The sequence below is a fragment of the Athene noctua genome, chromosome 14, assembly GCF_965140245.1.
Source record: "Athene noctua chromosome 14, bAthNoc1.hap1.1, whole genome shotgun sequence".
Lineage (NCBI taxonomy): Eukaryota > Metazoa > Chordata > Aves > Strigiformes > Strigidae > Athene > Athene noctua.
The window spans coordinates 21062880-21082673 of record NC_134050.1 but is presented as its reverse complement, the minus strand read 5'-3'; the positions used below and the strand labels follow the sequence as shown (position 1 = coordinate 21082673).

General features: G+C 52.4%; 1 protein-coding gene and 1 pseudogene across 1 annotated transcript; both read left to right on the top strand.

Moving 5' to 3' along the window:
• The first annotated feature begins 99 nt into the window (after positions 1-99).
• Positions 100-5770, top strand: LOC141966217 (fas-binding factor 1 homolog). Its single transcript, XM_074918650.1, has 13 exons — positions 100-441; positions 620-720; positions 1143-1316; positions 1833-1940; positions 2224-2363; positions 2662-2777; positions 2909-3016; positions 3414-3593; positions 3912-4088; positions 4283-4420; positions 4526-4658; positions 5018-5135; positions 5755-5770. The coding sequence occupies exons 1-13, from the start codon at positions 277-279 to the stop codon at positions 5768-5770; spliced, it is 1674 nt and encodes a 557-aa protein (XP_074774751.1). The 5' UTR covers positions 100-276.
• A 2113-nt stretch (positions 5771-7883) lies between these two features.
• Positions 7884-14852, top strand: LOC141966216 (protein SCO1 homolog, mitochondrial-like; annotated as a pseudogene).
• Positions 14853-19794: the final 4942 nt, after the last annotated feature.

Below are 19794 nucleotides of genomic sequence, written 5' to 3'. Positions count from 1 at the left end.
TCTGTGCTCCCTGGGCAGGGGGATGGCTGTGCCCTGCTTTGCATCCCTGGGAGCCTGTGTTGATGCAGGCCAAGGCTTTGGAGAGCCCCGAGATGCCCCGAGTTGTATTTGTGAGGCCAAAGCGTGTGTGCTGTGGCTGCTTTGTAAATCGTGTGCATTGCAGCCCTGCATTGCCTGCGCAGTGTTGAGAGAGCTCCCCAGGCACAGGCCGGGCAGAGCTGCCCACGGGGCACGTGCCTGCCTTTAGGGGCTGATGGCCACAGCACAAAGCCCCGGATGCTGAAGGGCCTGTGTCTTTTATCTGTGTCCCTGCAGGCAGAGTCTCCAGGCCTGGGCTTGCTGCATGAGAGGAAGCTGGGGGCTCCCGCGGCCCAGCTCCACGAGGGCTGTCGGGCAGCGCTGTTCCGTGCCCAGGCCCGCGTAGCAGAGTTGGAGAGCCAGGTGAGCCCCATGGCCTGCTGGATGGGGGAGCAGGAGCCACGCCTGCTCCCAGTGGCATCAGGGGCACAGGCAGAGTGGAGGAAGCTGCCCGTCCAGAGAAGGCTGCGGCCAGCAAGTGCTGCTGTGGGGTCTCTGTCCCTTGGGCGGCACAAGGACCTTCTCCCCGGGTGCCCGGCAGGTGCAGACATTGGAGCTGGCACGGGCTCAGGACAAACTCTTGTTGGAGATCCTCCGGCAGCGGCACCAGGAGGACCTGGATCTCCTCGACAGCACCCACAGGTACCCGCAGGCGAGAGCACGTGCTCCCTTCCTTTGAACGGGCCTTGCCTACAGCCCTGTCCCTCTCCCCGGGGGGGGGAGCGCTGGGGCGCTGCCCAGATCCGTCCCTGGGGCGGGCAGGCCCAGAGCTGTGTGGGTGTGGAGCTGGTGTGGGCAGAGAGGAGCCCCACAGATGAGCCAAGGGCAGGGTTTGCTCTCACCCACCCTGTCCTGTGGGGCAGAAGGAGGAGGAGCTGTTCCCAGGGCCAGCATGTCCCCAGGCAGGGCTCAGGCTGCGGAGAGCCACGTGTTTCCCCGCACCCCCAGCGCCGCCGCTCTGCTCTGAAATCCCCGTGTGAGCTGTGGGTGGAGAGGGCCGACTGCTGCCCTGAAGGTAACACTTCTTCCTACCTGAAGGTAACACTTCTTCTTCCTGCGGGCAGGAGCCAGGCGAAGATGTTAGAGGAGACCTGCAGGCAGCGAGAGCAGAGGCTGCGGCAGGAGAAGGAGCAGCTGGTGGCTCAGCTCCAGGGGCAGAGGCAGGAGGCGGAGCGGGAGCGGGCAGAGCTGCTGGCACAGCACTTGGCCGAGCTGGAGCGTCTGCGAGAGCTGCAGAGGTGAGAGTGGCACGAGCAGCGCAGGTGTGGGGCCGGTGCTGCTGGTTGTGGCAGAGGAACTGGGGAGTGGTTTGGGGCCAGGGTGACAGGAGCCTCCACAAGCACTGGGCTGTGGGCAGTTGGTGGCGTTTGGAATGGGGATTTGCTTTGTAGCCGGATAGAGGGAGACGTGGCTGGAGACGTCCTTTCCGAGTGAATGCGCTGTATTGTGCAAGATGCTGAGCCCAGTGTTTTATCTCCCCCAACCCCCTTTTATCCCGGTCAGTGAGTCACTGCTGCCCACACACTGGGGGTCAATGAGAAATCAGTTTCTAGTGGAGAAGCCCGTTCTCTTCCAGCTGTGGTCCGTGCCCAGTGCGGATGCCTGTCGGTGGGTGCCCGGGGACAGAGCCCCGTGCCAGCTCAGCTCCTGGGACCTGGTTCCCAGGCCCTTGACCAAGCCTCGTCCCCACTGCCTGTCCTGGGGAGCCCCAGTTTGTAACAGCCCGTGGTGGGCTCCTTGCCCGTGTCCTGCAGGGTGTCTGTGCAGGAGCTGCGCAGAGAGCACGAGCAGCAGCTCCAGCAGCTGAAGCGTCTGAAGGACCAGGAGGTTGAGGCGGTGACCAGCGCCACTTCGCACACCAGGTACCGATGGCTGCCATTGTGTCCCTGCGTTGGTCCCTGGCCGCGGTGTTCCCTGTGCTCCAGGGAAGCAGCCTTGGACCGTGGCACCAGAGGCCACCCCCTCTCCCAGGCCCTGCCTCCAGGGACGCTGAGCTCTGCTGATGCAGGAATACTGCTCTGCTCTGCCCCAGAAGGGTTCGGGGCAGGGCTGCCCGGCCCTTGGCCCACCACACGTCCCCCTCTCCATCGTGGGGAGATGAGGTGTGTCCCCCCGGGGTGACCCTCCCCTCGCTGCTTTCTGCAGGACTCTGAACGGTGTGGTGGATCAGATGGAGAAATTCTGCGGCACCCTCCGTGATGTTTTACGGAAGGTGGAGGCCACACAGCAGACGACCTCCCAGGAGCTGGCCATGGGGACACAGAAGCAGGAGAAGTGTCTCCAGGGTATGTCTGCCATTCCTCTGCGCCAAAATGGCCACGGGGTCCCCGCCGGGGCTGGGGACACCCATGAAATGGGGAGAAGGTGCTCCGAGTCAGGCTGAGGCCTGGATCCAAGGCTGGCAGAGCCTTGCCTGCCTCGGTCACTGGGCTTCTCAGGGTCTTTCCTTTCCAACATGGTGTCCTGGGGGATGTGCCGAAGGTGCTGAGCACAAGCGCGTGCAGTTCTTCTGTGAATACGGGGTAGACAGAGTGGGACTTCCCTCTTCGTGCTGCTCACGGCCCCGCTGCTGCCTCTCCCCAGAGCTCCAGGACAGCCTGTGTCAGCAGCAGAGGGAGGCGGAGGAGGATGGGTGCCGGTTCCGGGAGATGGTGGCTAAACTGGAGGCCAGGCTGGATGAGCAGACTCGGCTGCTGGAGGTGAGCCCGCCCTGTGCCCTCTGCCCAGCTCAGCCCTCCTGTCTGGGGATGGGCCGTGGGTCTTGCCCACTGGCGGTCCCTGGGCTGGAGCCTGCGAGTGGCATCTGTGTCTCCTCTGTGTCTGAACCCAGGAGCACCAGAGGTTGCTGGCGGAGCGCTCCAAAGTGGAATCGCTGGAGGAGGTGCAACAAGCGATGACCCGGCAGCTCTTGGAGCGAGTGGAGCTGGAGAAGGCGAAGGTGAGGTGGGGCGGAGATTTCCAGGTGCTTTTCTCAGGTCCTGTGAGTCTGAGCGGGGCTGCGCTGCGGCGTGTGGTAGAGGAAAGAGCTGGGTGCTGGGCTGCAGCGTCCTTCCTCTGCCTCCTCAATCCCACACCCAGTTGTGTGGCGAATCGCCCTCAGATCCAGCCTCTGGCACACGGGTGCGAGAGGCTGCCGTGTGCGTGCACGGTGCTGCAGCTTCTGGAGGAGCGTGGGGCCAGAGCTTTCCGCGCAGGGTTCCTGCCAGGCGCCGGGGGCTTGAAGCAACCTCTGGGTGTTGGCCGAGGTTCAGTGGCAGAGGTGGGTTTAAAGGAGAAAAACGTTCCAGCAACTGGGACTTAGTGCTTTCTCTCTTCCTCTCTGGCGACGTCTCCAGAGCGCGTTGCTGCAGGAGCGGCTGGCGGTGACGCGGCAGCACGCGGGGGAGCTGCAGAAGCTGGCGGCCGAGCGGGCTGAATTTGACGCCCAGCAGCAGCCACTGAGCAAGGAGCAGGCCACGGCCCGAGCGCTGCCCGTGGCCTCCCAGGGAGAGGGCCCCGAGAGGAGCCTGGCCAAGGTACCGCAGCAGAGCCCCTGCCCATGGCCTCCAGCACCCGCTTGGCAGGCTGCCGGGTGGGTCCTGCCTACAGGGGAGTCGTCGAGTTGTTGGAGGCAGAGACATCGCTTGGGGTGGTGAGAATGAGGCTGTTCCGGGAAGAGCCCGAGGCCGGGGGGTGAGGGTGCTGCTGGAGTAGCTAGTGGAGTTGCTCTGCGCCCCAGAGGGGCACACACGAGAAGCTCATCCGGGGCAGATGTTTCCCGTCTCTTGGAAAGACACGAGAGAGCATCCAGGACGGATCAGGTCATGCGCTGGTTTCCCCTGTGCCCATCCTAGGAGTGGGCCAAGGTGAAGATGTGGGCCCACACGCTGAGAGCCCAGGAGGAGCAGCTGGCGAGGGAGAAGGAGCTGCAGGACAAGCTCTGCCAGGAGCTGAAGGCAGAGAGGGAGAATGTGAGCGAGGCTGCACTGCGCATCCGGCTGCAGGAGGAGGAGATGAGAAGAATGACCAAGGTAAGCGGAGCGTCTGCGCTGCCGTTGCCAGCTGCGCACGGGCTGGCAGCAAAGCTGGGCTTCCACTGCCCTCCCAGAGCAGGGAGGGAAAGCCTGTCCTGGAAGGGGAAGGAGGGGACGCCTGAAGGAGTCCTGCTGGGCCCAGGGCAGCGAGGGTCCCTGTCCCCAGCCTCCCCAGCCGCTCTGCCTTGCAGCTCTCCTCCCAGAAGTACGAGGAAGGGCAGCGGGCCCTGCAGGAGGCACTCAGGGCCGAGTCGCAGGACCAGTCCAGGCTGCAGGCCCTGCAGTGGCAGTTGGAGCAGTTCAGGCAGCAGGAAGAGTGTCTGCAGCAGGCAAGTACCCCCTCGGCTTCCCTTCTGGGCCTGGGGCCGCCGTGCCAAGGGCCCGAACCTTTGCCGACATCTTCTCTCTCTCCCTTTCTCCCCGGGACGGGGCAGGGTCGGCTGAGCATGGCTAAGCAGATGAGCCGACTTGAGCAGCTGCGCCAGGAGGTGTCCAACTGCCCCACGATGGTGCGGCCCGCAAGGCAGGACTCGAGTGCCCCTCTGACAGGCTCCTCCAGTGTGCCGGGTAAGGCTCCGTGCTTGCTGCTGGTGGGGAGGGACGTATTGTACTCCCCTTCTTGGGAGGCTTGGGCTGCTCCTGGGGGCTGTTTTAGTTCCCCTGCGTATCAGCCTCAGACGGGAGGAGTTGGCCTCCTCGTCTTGTGAAGGAGCTCAGCGAAGCTCTGAGCCAGGGCAGTGCCAGGAGAGGGCAGAGGGGCCAGGAAGGGAGAGGCTGGTGGTGGGTTAAAGCCCGTTTGCCCTGGGAGCGCGGGGAGGACCCTGCTGCAGGGACCCGCAGGCAGCACCCGAAGGGATGCTGTGTTGTCTCCATCTGCGGATCCTCTGATGGTGGCAGCACCACACAATCAGGCTTCTGTTCCATAGGGAGCCTGGGAGGTGTCGAGGCACTCCAGGCCGCTCTCGAGAAACTCGTGGCCACTGCCAGCTCTGCCGAGCTCAGTGCCACGGTGGCGATGATGAAGTTCCGGGTCCTGCAGGTGAGGTGGTGGGCGACTGGGGTGGGAAGGGGCTTCAAACGTGCTGGGTGGGAGCAGGGCTGGGTGAAACCTGATTTGAGCCTGGTGGGAGACAGCCCAGGCTGTGGCTAAGATCATTACTGAGCTGTGGGGCTGGGCGGGCTTGTAGAAGACCCGGGCACCTAGAGGAGGGATGGCAGAAGCAAGGACGGGTGGCTCCTCACAGCTGGTCTCAGGCTGATGGACAAGGTCCTCGGCACTGTGGGGTCGCACTTGTCCTCGCCGTGTCCCTGGCTGGGAGGAGCCAGCTGGCCTCTGGCTTCATGATGTCCCTGTCCTCTCCCGTCGGCCCCCCGATTCCCTGCTGGGTCCTTCCCCAGGCGGGGCTGCTCTTTGAGGCTTCCGCTGTGGGTCTTGCTCAGAGCCTGAGGTTGTGGGCTCGGGGCGGGGGGAGCCCCCACACCCCAGGGGGTGCCACGGGTGGTACCTGCCCACTGCTGACTGCAGGAGGGAGGGTTTGGGATGCTTCCCTCCCTCCCTCCTGAGTGACAGCCAGGACTGTCAGCCCCCTTCTGTGGCACCCTCTGATACCTCTTCCATCCATCCCTCTCTTTTCTCTTCCCCTTTGCCCCCTTCCCCTCTCAGAACCGCGCTTACTTAGACGAGGAGCAGCTCTTCCTGGAGTCCCTGAAGAAAGCGCCCTACAACACCGCTTCTGTGCGAGGCTGAAGTGGTGACGCCCCTTGGGTTCCCTTCCAGGACACTCCAAAGTTAGTTTCATTGCCACATTAATTAATCGGTTGTTCGCTGTGCCAGGTTGTCCGCTATTTCATCGTCAGCACAATCCCAGACCTTTTCTTTATGTTCCAGGGTGTTCCACTTCTTTTCTAGGGTTTGGAGATCAAAGTCTATCCTTGATGAATTTCTCGTCACTAGTGCAGGTTGTCTCGACCATGCTTCAAAGTCCCACTTGCCTGAGCTTCCCACCCTCATACTTGTTCCCGTGGGGGCGGTACCTGTAGCCACTGGCATGATCCTTCACCACGGCTACGAGCAGATGTGAAGTGGCCTGTGTCAAGAGCCGCAGTTTGTTTGGCCTCCATTTCTCTTGCCAGTCAGAGAGGGACCTGCGGCTGTTGACTGCCAGCCGCCGAGGAAAGTGGCTGAGCGGGAGCTCCTGGATGCCGCTGAACGTGTGCGGCTCCTCCGCAGCCAGGGAGTTTGCTTTGCTCAGACAGACCTGTGTTTGGTCTAGAGATGCACAGAGCAAGAACAAATAGTAATTCATAGTCTCTCTGTGTAAGAGACTCAGAGCCTCTCTTTTTCTCCTTTATAGAACAGCAGCCTTTTCAATACAAAGCAGCAGCAGCCCGAACCTGAGATGGCACAAGTCCAAACTGAGATAGAAGATATTACTAATGCAGCAAGAGATGCTGAAAAAGAGCAAAGGCGGCAATCACAGATGTGAGAATGTTAATGTGTTCTTCTCTTTGGATTTCCAGGGCTTCCCAGCTCCATTGCTGCAGAGTTAATGTAAATAGTGTTGCCACAAGTTGGACAAAGAAACACTCTGTGGGCCTGGTTGAAGAGGCTACATGTTGGAGGAGGATTAGAGCAACACAGAACTTTGCTGCAGTTGCATGAGTTATTGGGGCTGTTGTCATAATGAACTAAACCCCCATCGCTTTCATCGCTGTTGCATGAAAATGTAAAACAGAATAAAATCCTCTGGTGCTGTAACCAGTAGTGTCTAATGTATTTAAATATACTTCTATTTTCAAAATCCTATTTCAGAATGTTTCAAATGGAATTGTGAGTTTCCATTCAAAATTGGTGCTATATCCTCCTGTGCAAGGCCAGTGAAGCTGAGCCAGGCACTAGGGCTGTTGTATTGTGGAAGCCAACCTGCTACTGCTTTGGGATGCACGGGATCAGAGCAAAATCTTCACACTTAAAAACATTATTTGAAGTTAAGATAGAAGGAAAACTTCTCCACTTGCTCATGAAAATTAAAGAAAGACTAGATCATTTGTATTCTGTTTGAAGAAGAGAGGGCATTACGGTGAATTATGTGCGTGTGCATCTAAATTTTCTAATGCCCTTTTTTTTCTTCTCACATTTTTCAATTTAGACTTTCTCGGGTATTTTGTTCCCAAAGCACTTTGTTGGATTTTATATTATTTGTAAGTGATGTCACTCAATATTTCACCAAAACGCTTCATTTGATCACGTAGGAAGGAAACGTTTGAGAGCAAAATAAGACAAATCTAGGATCTAAATAGATTGTTTTAAATTATGTTCTGCCTTGTGCTACTGTCCATCTGGGCTCGTGTGGCAATACCAGGGCCTGCAGTAAGACACAGCACCCAGCCTCCATCACCCTCCACGTGTGCTGTGGGGAGAAGCCTTTCAGCTGTGCCATGCCCTGCTCCTAAGCTTCGTCGATAAAGTGCAGATGAAAATCAAATCCTAGAACCGGCTGAGGCCAACTGGAGGAGTTTCACTGAGGCCAGAGGCTGGGTTCTGCCCTTGGGCCACAACGCCCCCCAGCAGCGCTACAGGCCTGGGGAGGAGCGGCTGGAGAGCTGCCGGTCAGAGAGGGACCTGGGGGGTGATAATGAGCCAGCAGCGTGCCCAGGGGGCCAAGAAGGCCGATGGCATCCTGGCTTGTGTCAGCACCGGCGGGGCCAGCGGGGCCAGGGAAGGGATCTGAGCCCTGGGCTCGGCACTGGGGAGGCCGCCCCTCGCTGAGGGGGAAGCGCGGGCGACACAAGATGGCGGCGGCGGCGCTTCGCTGCGGGCGGCCGGGGCTGTGCTGGCGGCTGCCGGCGGCCGCGCCGAGGGGCCGGGCCGCGCCGCCCGCGCCCGGCAGCCGCCCGCTGTCCCGTCTGCCGCCGGGAAGCGGCCCCAGGCCGGGCGGGCAGAGGAGGGTGAGTGAAGGAGGGAGGGAGGGAGCGAGCCGCGTCCTTCCTCGGCGGCGGAGCCGGGCGCGACGGGCCGCGCCGTCCCCCCCTTTCAGTCACTGAACAGCTTCTCCGCGGCTGCTGGTGTCGTGGCGGTCGTTGGCGGCCACCGTCGTGCTGTGCGGGGGGCTGCTGGCCGCCACGAAGAAGGTGAAACGGCGGAAGGAGGAGGGTGAGTGCGGCGGGGAGGGACTGGACCCGGCCCGCCGCGGGGAGGCCGCGCTGCCGCGGCGGGGCCCGGCCTGGGCTGCCGGCGTGCGGCCAGGCGGGAGAAGCCTCCGCAGGGTTGTAGTTTGCATTCAGATGATGTACTTTGTGCGTTCGGATGTCTTTTATCTACTCGGGCACCCCACTGCATCACGGTGTGCTTTACACAGTGCTGCTCTGTGCCTACGTGTATAGATGTGCCACAGAAAATTTTCAGAAAGTCAAAAAAACCTTCAAGGTTAAGCGTTCTCAAATTTTTAAAGGCACGTTCGCGGTTGGAGTGGTTGGGTTTTTGTCACGCACGCTGCAGCCAGTCGATGCAGCACACGGGGGCTTTCTGCTGGTTTCACTCAGGGTACTGTGTGTGCCCATTTTACTCTCCTGCAGGAGCTGCCCATGGGTTTCATTTTCATGTTTTTAGTGTTTCCAATCAGAACTACTACAGCTTCTGCGATATGGTCGGTTTGCAAAGGATGATTAGTCTTCTGTTTCATACCAAGCCAGGTACCTGGCTTTCTCCTTGTTGTCTTTTTTTCTAAAAAAATAAAAATACTATCAGATGATAGTGAACGAGATTATTATGTTTCAAAGGAGTTTAGTGATGCGTACAGTTTTGACTAAAATGGAGTGCTTTTTGCAAGTCTTGTCCACATGGAGCTTCTGCACAACGGGTGTTGGTAGATCTTGACATTTCAGCATCCCGGGCTGTGACTTGGAGAGGTTTCCTGAATCTCAGCTGCTTCAGAAGCTTCTCTTTGGAAGCAGCGTGGGTTGTGGCATGGATGTGTTTGATCCCCTCTTGGTTTTTTGTAGACCTGGAGAAGGAACGGAACCGAGGCATTGGGAAACCACTTCCAGGAGGTCCCTTCTCACTCATTAACCATGAGGGACAGCCCAAGACCAGCAAGGACTGCATCGGCCAGTGGGTGCTGATCTACTTTGGCTTCCCACACTGCCCTGACATCTGTCCTGATGACCTGGAGAAGATGATTGAAGTGGTAGATGAAATTGGTATGGGAATTTGGTTGGAATAGTGGTGCTTTTTATGGGAGCTTCAGGTTTGTTGTGGTAAAATACCTCAAACAATAATAACTGACGGGTTTTTTTTAAAAAAAAAGCTTGCCTGCTGCTCAGTAGTTGAATTAATTGGTAGGTGACACTGACATCCGTCCATCTGCCCGTCACTAGGATCTGGCATGTAGAGAACGACAGTACTGATCTTTCTGCAACAGGGGCCTTGTAATAAAACGTGATGGTGACAGGTTACAGGGAACGGTGCCACTGCATTGGAGTTTTGCCAAGAAGTGGTTGTGGGGTGTGTTAAGGTTTTTTTCTTTCTTTTATTCATGTTGAGAACAACTCTCTGCAAGAGTCCCTTCTGAGAGTGTGCTGTGGAACAGAGGCTGGGGGAAGGCTGTGTGATAGAGGTGGTTTTCTCAGCCTGCAGGCCCTGAAGAGTTACAGAGCAGGGGTAATAGTAACGAGGGAGGTGGGAGGGTGGGCTAATAGGAAGAACATAGAGTGAAAGCTGTGGCTGGAACGTGAGGGGAAGAGCCTGAACTGTGTCTTCACCCTCCCACTCCACCATCACAAGGGTACGTTCGTTGTCTTGAAATGATAAATGCATCATGTATTTTCTGCATCAGAGCCCATTTGTCATCTCCGAAGCAGGGCAGGGTCTCCAGCTGAGAGGCTGGAAGTGTAGCTGCAGCCAGCCCAAGCACAGACCGGTGGCTTTCACAGCATTTGCTTCATTCACAAATCACATAAATTAAGATGCACAAAATGGCCTTAGGGTGGACTTGGATTGCTGTTATGATAGTTTGGCTGTGAGCTTGTTTAAAGGGAGGTGACGAACGATTTTTAGTTCTCTAAGAAAAACAATAATTGTTAATGTCACAGATAGAATTCCATCTTTGCCTAACCTGACCCCACCCTTCATCACCCTTGATCCTGAGAGGGACAATGAAGAAGCCATTGCCAGATATGTTAAAGGTATTACTCTTTGCTTCCTTGATGTCTTATAGCATGTAATACAGAGCACTGAAAAGGAGGCTCTTGATGGGATTCTTTTCACTAAAACGTGTACATCTCTTCTTTCTATCTAGAATTTTCTCCAAAGCTGATTGGATTGACTGGTACCAAGGCACAGATTGACCAAGTGGCCAAAGCTTACCGTGCGTATTACAGTGAAGGTCCCAAAGATGAAGACAGTGATTACATAGTAAGTAAATGTAGAGCCTTTGCCTAATGAAGGACTTTGGATAAGAGCAACGTCTAGATGTTAAAGTCAGAAGACAGCTGTTGCAGTCTGTGCTGAAGTCTTGCATGATAGAACCCTGTTGCACTGATGTGTTGAGCTCTGTTTTAGAGGTCTCAGTCGGGATCGAGATGCCTTCTTACAAGCTTAGAACCTCACTGAAACCTGTTTTAAAAATGTGGAATCCCAGGCCTGCCTACAGAATAGCATACGAGCTAGCAAGCCTGGCAGTAGTTTGAACTTTTTTCTGTCATGTACTGTTTTTGTCCAGCTCTTTTCCTCTGTGCTCCAAAGTAAAAACAGAACTGGGAAATTAAGGCAATAGGAAGAGAGAGAAATGAGAGGCAAATCAGGTCACGATTCCTTCCCTGCCAAACCTACCAAGGAGCGGGGTCATCTTGGCAAGAGACTTGGGTGATGCAAAGCCTGCCTGCAGATACCGTGGAGATCTTCCTCCTGTGTCAAATGACCTCGAAGAGAAGGGATGTTAATGCTAAATTGTTAGCATAAAATATGTGGAGTAATAGCGTGAAAGGGGAAACGGAGGTTTAAGTGAGGCTAAACTGGGCAGTCAGAATCTTATCCTCTGGCAGTGAATAGGACTGGTTATAGGGCTCAGAGCTGCTGCCAAGGCCTTTCTGACTTGCCACATCCTGAGCAGACTGGAAGAGTAAAGGAGGTACAAGTGATACAGCAAGTGAGGATACGTGTTGTCTGATCTTTTGGTTTTTTTCTTCATTACAAGAACTAAGTGCATCAGGGAAGACTAAAAACAGGTTCAAAAGTGAACAGGTGATGATGGTTCTTGTTGCAGTGGCCATGTGAGAAGTGGCATCCCTCCTATGGATGCCCATGACAGAAGTTTGTGGGAGTCCACAGGGACACCTGTTAGTCTTTGGAAAAAGCAGTGTGTTGAGGATTACAAAATGCACAGAGATCTTTGCCTAGTTCGGGAAGCCTGTGGGCTAAAAGTGTTTGGAAACTGGGAACAGAGGAAGATAGGATATTTTGGTTTTATACTCCTCTTTAAAGAAACCGTTTCTGGCCACTGTTTGAGGTAGGATGCTGAGGAAGATCCGTTTTGGTCTAGTCCAGTATTGTCTGTTATTAATCTGTTTTGAAAAACACCTGACTGCAGCGAATAAGTTATGCACGTGGAACAAAAAAGCGGTGCGTAGAAAGAGCGAGAGCAGCAGCAGATGATCTCGGTAAAGAGAAGGTGGAATCGCACTGGTGATGTGCATTGCTCTACATTACTGAAAGGGGTATGAATTGAGAGACCAAGAACCTGTTTTGGCTTAAAGCGGCAAGTCAGCAGCTACAGAAGTCTGTGTCTAAGATACTGTATTTGAGTGGAGGAGAGAAGCTTGCTGGAGAAATTCAACACCAGTTTAAATCCATCTAGCATCAATCTGAAATCAATCTAAAAGTACTACTTAAAATCAGATTTCTAAAAGGGAGCTGGTGGAAATGCAAGACTGTGTTACAGGAACAGGATTGGCAAAGGATACCCGCTCAGGAGCGGGGAAAAACATCAGTAGAATCTGACGCTGTGTCAGTGAACTGAAGTTGATGAGAGATGATGGAAGGAGGCTGGAAAAGCTGAAGGAGTGCTGCTCCTGAGGGAGTAAACCACGCCTGGATTCTGGCAAACCACATGTGGGTTCTGCATGGCCATGAAGGGAAAGTACAGGGGCTCAGCCATGGAAAATAACTCTGTAGATGACGGCAGCTTCAAGGGAGGCTGGGGAGAGAAACCGAACTGCAGAATGTGACTAGAGGTGTAAGGAAGTAGGAGAAGGGGTTCAGGATCCAGGGAGAATACTGCTGGTCTGTGCTAGGGTTGTGAGTCTGAGAAGGGAAGGGCAGCAGGGAAGACAGGCCAGGGAATTGGGAGCAGGAGAGCAGCCTGGGAGCCCCAGCCGTGGTACCAAGGAGGAAGAGTATACTTGCACCTCTCAGGATTTGTCGTAGGCTCTTGGTTTCGAGAGGCTGTGAGCTCTGTGTGCGAGGCAGGAAGGCCAGAGGACACAGATGTCTGAAACAAGATGGAAAGAGGATACCAGCAACAGACCTGGGAGGGAGAGCTTGAGCCTGGGTTTGTGCCTGCCTGAGACTTACCCAGGTAATTACTGCTCTGTCAGTAGGAGGTGGGGAAGAGGAAGAGGTCCACTACAGCATTAAACTTCACTGCTTGTTTTGATTTCAAAAGAGCACTGAGATGACCATTTGGAAATTATAATTTCTAAACATCTGAATTTTTCAAGTAATACTTGAATGTTACTAGTTCCTATTCAATAATCTCAATTTTATATTTCTCAACACCAGGATATCCAATTTACTTGTTTTATTCTGTGGTTTACACGATTGCATTGACACTCAAATGGGGATCTTATACAGTGGGAACAGTGCAGGCTTCAGACACACCTTGAGAAACAGTGGTCTTCTGCATTGCACAAACTGCACTCCATCCTGACTGTATCTAATCTTCCGTGGGCTGGGGAGTTAATCAGGTAGCCTGCTCAGAGCATTTTTTTTTTTTTTTATAGTTTCCAGTTGAAGGCTCTAAATTGTGATTCAGCTTCCTTAAAATGTCTCTTACAACTTGATTTTGTGATCTTATCTTGAAAATCGTAGAATCATCTAGGTTGGAAACTAGAGTAAAATATTTGGGTTAAACCTGCTTCAATAACATTTTGAGAAGCATTATTTCAGTGGCAGAAGTGCCATTAATTGTATGCATCCTTTTAGCTTGTGGAAATGTTTATGTGATTTCTTTTTTTTTTAACTTCAAACACAGTTGTACTCTCAGTGCATAAGTACATTTCGGTTCTTTTTCTCCAGTGGCAGTGAGACGATGTAGGCACTTGAGCGATCACAGATTCATGGCCTCCATTTTCAGTACTTTGTCTCTTTGCTCATAAAGATGTTGTCACAGTTAGATGCAGACAGTACTTGCAGTGGCATTTTAAATAAATTTACAGTGGAGTTAATCATGACTTTGAACCTTTTTTAAGGTTCTTTCAGTTCAGACAGTAGAGGGAGCCCCTTCCCAGCACGTGTAATTCCCTCTGCACCAGGTCCTCGATGTGCAACTCCGGTATCCCAGTGATGCTCTCGGTCCCATTGTTTGCACTGACAGTGAACTCGATTTAATGAATTACCTCTTTTTATATTGGATTTACATCATTTTAGCAGCAGGAGCTTGAAGACCTTGTGGGGGCCATGGAGCATCATGAGAAGTAGAGGGGAATTGGGAAAAGTGAGGGGGAAAGACTACGAGCCTGCAAGTTTGCCCCAGCCTTGTGTGTGCTGCAGGAAGGGTGCCTGCAGCTTAGGGAAGACTTGTCTGATTAAAGTATTCCTTCTCACATTCTGAGTATGCAGTTCGTTTTCTCTGTTTATTTTCCTGAGTAAAACAGGGAGAGATCGCTGAGGTGATGCTGAGGTTTTCCTTATCTTGCTTTAGCTGCTTGGTGAGAAGTCTTGTCAGACAGCTGAACCAAAGGCTGAGTGGGACACTGTGCTGCTGACTAGAGATGAGCAGGATGTTGCAGTATTTAAAGGGTGGCTACAAAGAAGATGGACACTCCCATTTTACAAAGGGTGACATGGAAAAGCTGAGGGATAATGGGTAGAAGTTACTCCTGGGGAGATTCCAAGTGGACCCGAGGAAAATTTTTCACAAAGCGAACAATCAGCTGTTGGAATAATCTCCCCAGGGAAGTGATGGGTTCCCTAACGTTGGACACTTAGATTTGGTTGGATGGGGTGCTGGGCCATCTTGTCTAGACTGGGCTTTTGCCAGGAAAGGTTGGACTAGATGATCCTGAGGTCCCTCTCAGCCTGATATTCTGTGATTCTGTGATCTCCTTTATCAAGCCACAATGTGCTTTCTTGCAGGTGGATCACACAATAATAATGTACCTCCTGGGGCCAGATGGTGACTTTGTGGACTATTACGGCCAGAATAAGAGGAGCGCTTGAGATTTCTGCTTCTGTTGCTGCACACATGAGAAAGTACAGATCCTAAAACACAAATTCTTCAAAGATTGATGTGAACATCACCTGCGGGTTTGGCTGTAATTGGGCGTTGGGTTAAAGCAGAAGCATAAAGTGTAACATCCTGTCACCACATGCTTCCTTTCTTCCAGATGAGAAAGGCAACCATACTTCTGCAAAATACCATTATCAAGAATCTCTGTAGAGCCTTCCTGATGGATATTATGTGCAGCAGTGGGTAGGCTACAGAATGAAATTCGGGACTTCTCAGAAACATTGTTGGCAGCAAAAAAGGCTTTTCATTTGAGAAGAACGTGTGTATCACTGGTAAAATTAATTGGTGTCTCTTGGCAAGACATCAGCGAAGGACAGTCACTGCAGGAGGAGGATTACTTGATGAAAAGTCATGTGGACCGTGGCATTCTCAGAGGACCTCTGCCTTCTTTTTTTTGTCTGCACTGTTTTGCCTTCTGGGAGGGGCAGTTACAATATTATAAGCAGGAGAGCCTTAAGAGGACTTCTTCATCAAGTCTGAGAAGGTGGAGAGCACTGAAAGTGTCAGCAGCTTCCACACATAGGACCAGCCCTGTAGTGTGCCTGATCTCTTCCTCATTTGAATACGGAAATGAAATGCTGTTTTTCTTGGTGATTTTTCCAGGTGAATTCTGTTAACTTAATAAGGAAGTGAATAATGGATTGCAAATAGATTTTTCTTCCGGTCTAAATAATTTCATGCGTAGTTGGGCCTGGTTGTGCTATGGTGAGTAGTGGAGTGGAGTGGATAAAGGGGGTCTGTGGCCATGCATAGGGCTGTCGGATAAATTCTATGCAGTGCAGCATTTGAAAACAAAGATTGCTTTGTATAAGCAATATATATTTTTCTTTTTCCTTAGTTAGGATTGACCAGTATATCATCAGAACTTTGTATACTGGTCAAGCTTCATCTTCCTGCTCTCTCTCTTTCTAAAAAGCAGTGTGTGTGTAGAGTAGTGCAAACCACAAGCTGAATGTGCATTTTTAAGGTGGCTGAACCCCAGAGAATGGCCCACAGGAGACAAAACAGAAAAGCTCTTGGTGCAAGTCCCGGAGTGTTTCAGACTAAATGCAAGTGTTCCTGCACTGGTGTTCTTCTGAGTGTGGGGGTTGGAAGAGAATGTTCCTGTCTGAGGGACGGTGCAATGTCTGTGGGAAACTTCCTTATTTCCCAAATCCTGAAAAACAGTAAACTTAACCTGCTTCAGAGCGGTTACGATGAAGCAGTGCGTAGGTCCCCATCAGCTGCCCTGCACTGCTACGGTGACCTCCGGGGCGTATCAGGAAGGTTACTGTGAGTATGTCTAAGACTGCACTCTTCTGATAAAGCTCTTTGAAGGAAGACAGTACCAGTTTACAGTGGGGATTCTAAAAAGTGTCGGAGTAGAATTAAACTCAGGAGCTGAAAAGGAAGTCAGGTGGTTTTTTTTTCCTCGTTGTGCTGGCTGGCTTGATTGCAGTAGGCAATAGGAGTGGCTTTGAAAGGAAATTTCATGCTTTAAGTCCTCTGTTCGAGGCTGTGTCAGATCCAAGGTGTTATCAATAATATTGGTGTCTGTGATAACTGGCACCCTGGCAATACCGGTTTTATTTTCATGGAGTGGTTGCAAGTGTCAGCACTGTTTCTAAAGAGCCTTTCCTTTCTTGTTATTCTTCCCCACAATCCTGGAGGTAATTTATTTCTTTACAGAGCTGACTTTTGGCACCTGTTAGCTCTGCATTTCTTTGGGTGGCTGTGCACCAGTTTTTTGCCACAGGACAGGCCATGGCTTGACCTGCCGGTGATAGTCCTGTGGGAAGCTGGACTGGAAACCTTTGGAGCCCCCTTTGCAACCAGCATTTCAGTGTTTCTAGGAAACTTATCTTGCCAGGACTCTCTGAGCCTCCCTGCTCCAGATCAGTGTGTGTGCCCTTTTCTCATCGTGACCTCTACCAGGTGGCCTGGTTTTGGCTGGGATGGAGTTAATTTTCTTGAGCTGGGAGGGGGCACAGCCAGAGTGCTGGGCTCGGGTTGGCTGTTGGAGTAGTCCATCTGCTGTGACGTTATTCTTGGGATCAGAAGGAGACGGGTTCTGGTTGGGGGTGGTGGGGGGGGTGTATCGTCCTTTTGTCGGGATCGCTGCCGAGGTCGGGCTGGGTGTTGGTTGGTGGGGGGTGAGCGATCACACTGTGCATTACCTGTTGGTACTGCCTGTTACTGTTTTGCTGCCATCACTAAACTGTTTTTATTTCAACCTACAAGTTTTTCCTTTTTGTCCCTCCCCTGTTTTCCTGGGCGAGGGACAGGCTGCGTGGTGTCTGGCTGCCGGCTGAGTTCCAACCAGGACATCACCTCTTTTGGAACTTCTGATGCAGTTGTTTGAGGGTGACTTGTGCAATAGAGTGCCTTAGGACAGAGAAGGTGGTAAATTACATTTATCCCGTCCTGTGATATAAGCCACATGGAAATACCACCTCTGTATCAGTGTCAGCGTCCCGACACTCTGGCCATTCGCTAGGGTCAGTCTGTAGTGGACAAATGCATGTTAACTGGTAATGAACAGAAATGAGCAGTGAGAACTGCTAGTGGGGACAGTGTTTAGAAGTGCAGTCCCGTCCAGCTTTTTCTAAAGCCATCTCTTGTGCTGTAAGTCCCCAAGTTCTTCTTTACCTTACTTGCATTGGGGAAATACTTTTTTTCCTTTTTGAAAAAGCCAGAAATAATCTGAATATTTTTTCCTAGGGGGCGGGGTTGTGGGGGAGTTGTGCTGGCTGTCTCGCTGCTTCTTCTGTATTAGAGAGTCTGTTCCTCCCTGTTCTGTATTTCTTGCAAATCCTGGTGTAGAAGACCTGGTGGGAATGTGACTAAGAAATGGAGCGGCTGATCTGTGAGGATACTTGCCTCTTTGAAGTCTATTTGTGCTCCCCTTGGTTACTTCCAAGAGCTTAAGATACCCTGTGGAGAAAAGCTTAATTTTAATACTGTAATTTGAATCTTTCAGGACTGAGAAGACGTAATACACGTTTTTCAGCCATTTCCTGTCTTCCAAGAGGAATGGGAAGGAGCTGGTATTTCAAAGCTGAAAATGCAGCAGGTTTATCATGGGCCTAAGGGAGAGTGTATTTCTTTAAACCCCATTTTACTTAAGTGACCACTGAGCAGAGGAGAGGTTCGAAATTGGTGTCTGCAGTAGCCTCTGCAAGGAAGAGGGCTTGGCCTGGGGGCTTGTCTGTTCTGGCCTGGGTAGGGTCTGTGTCAGCAGCAGTCACAGAATGCAGCGTTGCATATTGTGCTGCGCCAGCGCGCATCCTCCCGGGACTGAGGCCTCCCTTTGTGTGTGGGGTCTCTTGCTGCCCTTCCCTTTTTCACAGGGGAGCATGTGCAAAAAGCATGGCAGTTTCCTTGAGTCTTCCCCTGAATCCCTGTGCTGGTGGTGTTTTGCATGCAATGGAAGCTCTGTGCTTCTGTATGCCTTCTACAGGGGCATGTACACACTCTGCGGCAGGAGGTGGTTTAAAGGGAGGGGGTTTAACTGATGTAAAGGAGGTGCTTGTGCAAAAATGTCATGAGAGGGCCTAGGCAGATGGGTTCCTTGCCACAGTGATCTTCAGTAGGTTCTGGTCAGTTGTTACTGGCAGCAGGAAAGAAATAGTGAAAAATCGACTCCTGTTCGTGAGGGATTCCTGGAGAACAGTAAACTGCTGTTAAACACCTACTACTCACCTCTCGTGTCTGGGCAACAAAAACTGGCTCTAATGAAGTCAGTCATACCACAGATGCCCCCTTTTTTCCATTGTCTGACTCCACATTTCATCCCTCATACCTTTTAACATACATCGGTCTCTGGACAAAACTGGTTTTCATAGGTGACACCTTCAGATCTGTATTTCTTTATTTGACTATCCAGGAGTTGTTTGTAGCTGTGGAGTCTCCAGGGCCAAGTCTCTGCCCTGTCTCGTCATCCTGTGGCTTTACTTCTCTACACAGCCTCCTTTGTTTGTGCTTGTCAAGGTTTCTGCTGTCACATCAGGCTTGTATTTCTTTATATTGCATCAGTATGTTAGTGACAAATCCCTTACTCTGCACAGAGTACAGTCTGTGTAAAACTAGGCTTGTATGAAGTAATCGTAAGTAAAAATACACCAAATTAGCCAGAACCACCTGCTTAGAAGAAAATACTGGTATTACAGTTAAGCCGAGTTAAAACAAAGTAGAAGTCGGTAGAAATTTGGATGAGGCAAGCCTGCCAAATCTCTGTCCCAGGGCTTTGCAAACTCAGTACAAAGCGTGTGGGCTGCAGCCTGTCAAGGATCACCCAATCTGCATTTATTTCCCTAAAGCAAATTTGCAGCTGACTCCTGCTGCAGAGACAAATGTAAGATTTCTGTCTTCTCCCAGATGTTTTGTCGTAAGCGTCATGTCCTTTAACTTGTTTTTCTGTGTCCTGAAAGGCAGAGCCACTGATACAGGAAGCTTGTGGCTGAATGGGGGGCCTCTGGGAAGGGCACAGAAAGATACTGGATGGAGGGACCAGCCCGGGGACCGTGTCACAGTATTCAAGCATGTGTCTTGCCTCTGAGTAGTGGGAGCAGCTGATGTCCTGCTTTTCTGCCTCCAAATTGATCCTACTCATCTCTTTTCCATTGGCCTTTTCCAGGAGGGAAACTTTCTTTGGAAGTGAGGGGTTTTTTTAATGGATTGTATCGTTTTGTTCGTTTTCTTAAAAAAAACCCCTGTTGTTTAGGCTTTCACCACCCTGCCTTGGTGACAGCAAGGAGCACAGCTCTGATCCCTGCATGTTTAGGAGGAACAAGGGCTGTGCTGAATGCTCACCAGGAGGAGGCAGAGCTGTTCAGGGGGTGGATATGTAGTGGGGGAAAGGGAATACGCTGGGGTAGGGCTTGGAGACCCTTTGTCAGTAGAGCAAACTCCGCCTGTACTCCTTGTACCCAAACCCCCTGTAGCCCAGTGTGCAGTGCCCAGCCCACAAAGAGGGAGCTCAGGTCTGGCGGGGGAGTTTTATTACAGGGCTCCATGCCCGTGGCTGTGCTGAGCACTGGGCTGGGGCCGAGGAGTGCCTGGCTCCCTAAGTGGGTCTCCCCTGTGGAAACTTTACTGGGCTACGGGTTTCACTTGGGAAATTTGTGGAGTCTGGTGCCGTGAGGGTGAACTTCTGTTACCTCGGGCAAACGGGGACTCTTGGATACCCTGTGGGCAGACGGACGATACACAGAGCCCAA

Bases quoted from the DNA above. Each gene is read 5' to 3' on its own strand.
- LOC141966217 (XM_074918650.1), top strand. From the start codon at position 277: ATGCTGAAGGGCCTGTGTCTTTTATCTGTGTCCCTGCAGGCAGAGTCT. The intron at 721-1,142 runs GTACCCGCAGGC...TCCTGCGGGCAG, and splicing joins CTCCTCGACAGCACCCACAG to GAGCCAGGCGAAGATGTTAG. The intron at 1,941-2,223 runs GTACCGATGGCT...TGCTTTCTGCAG, and splicing joins AGCGCCACTTCGCACACCAG to GACTCTGAACGGTGTGGTGG.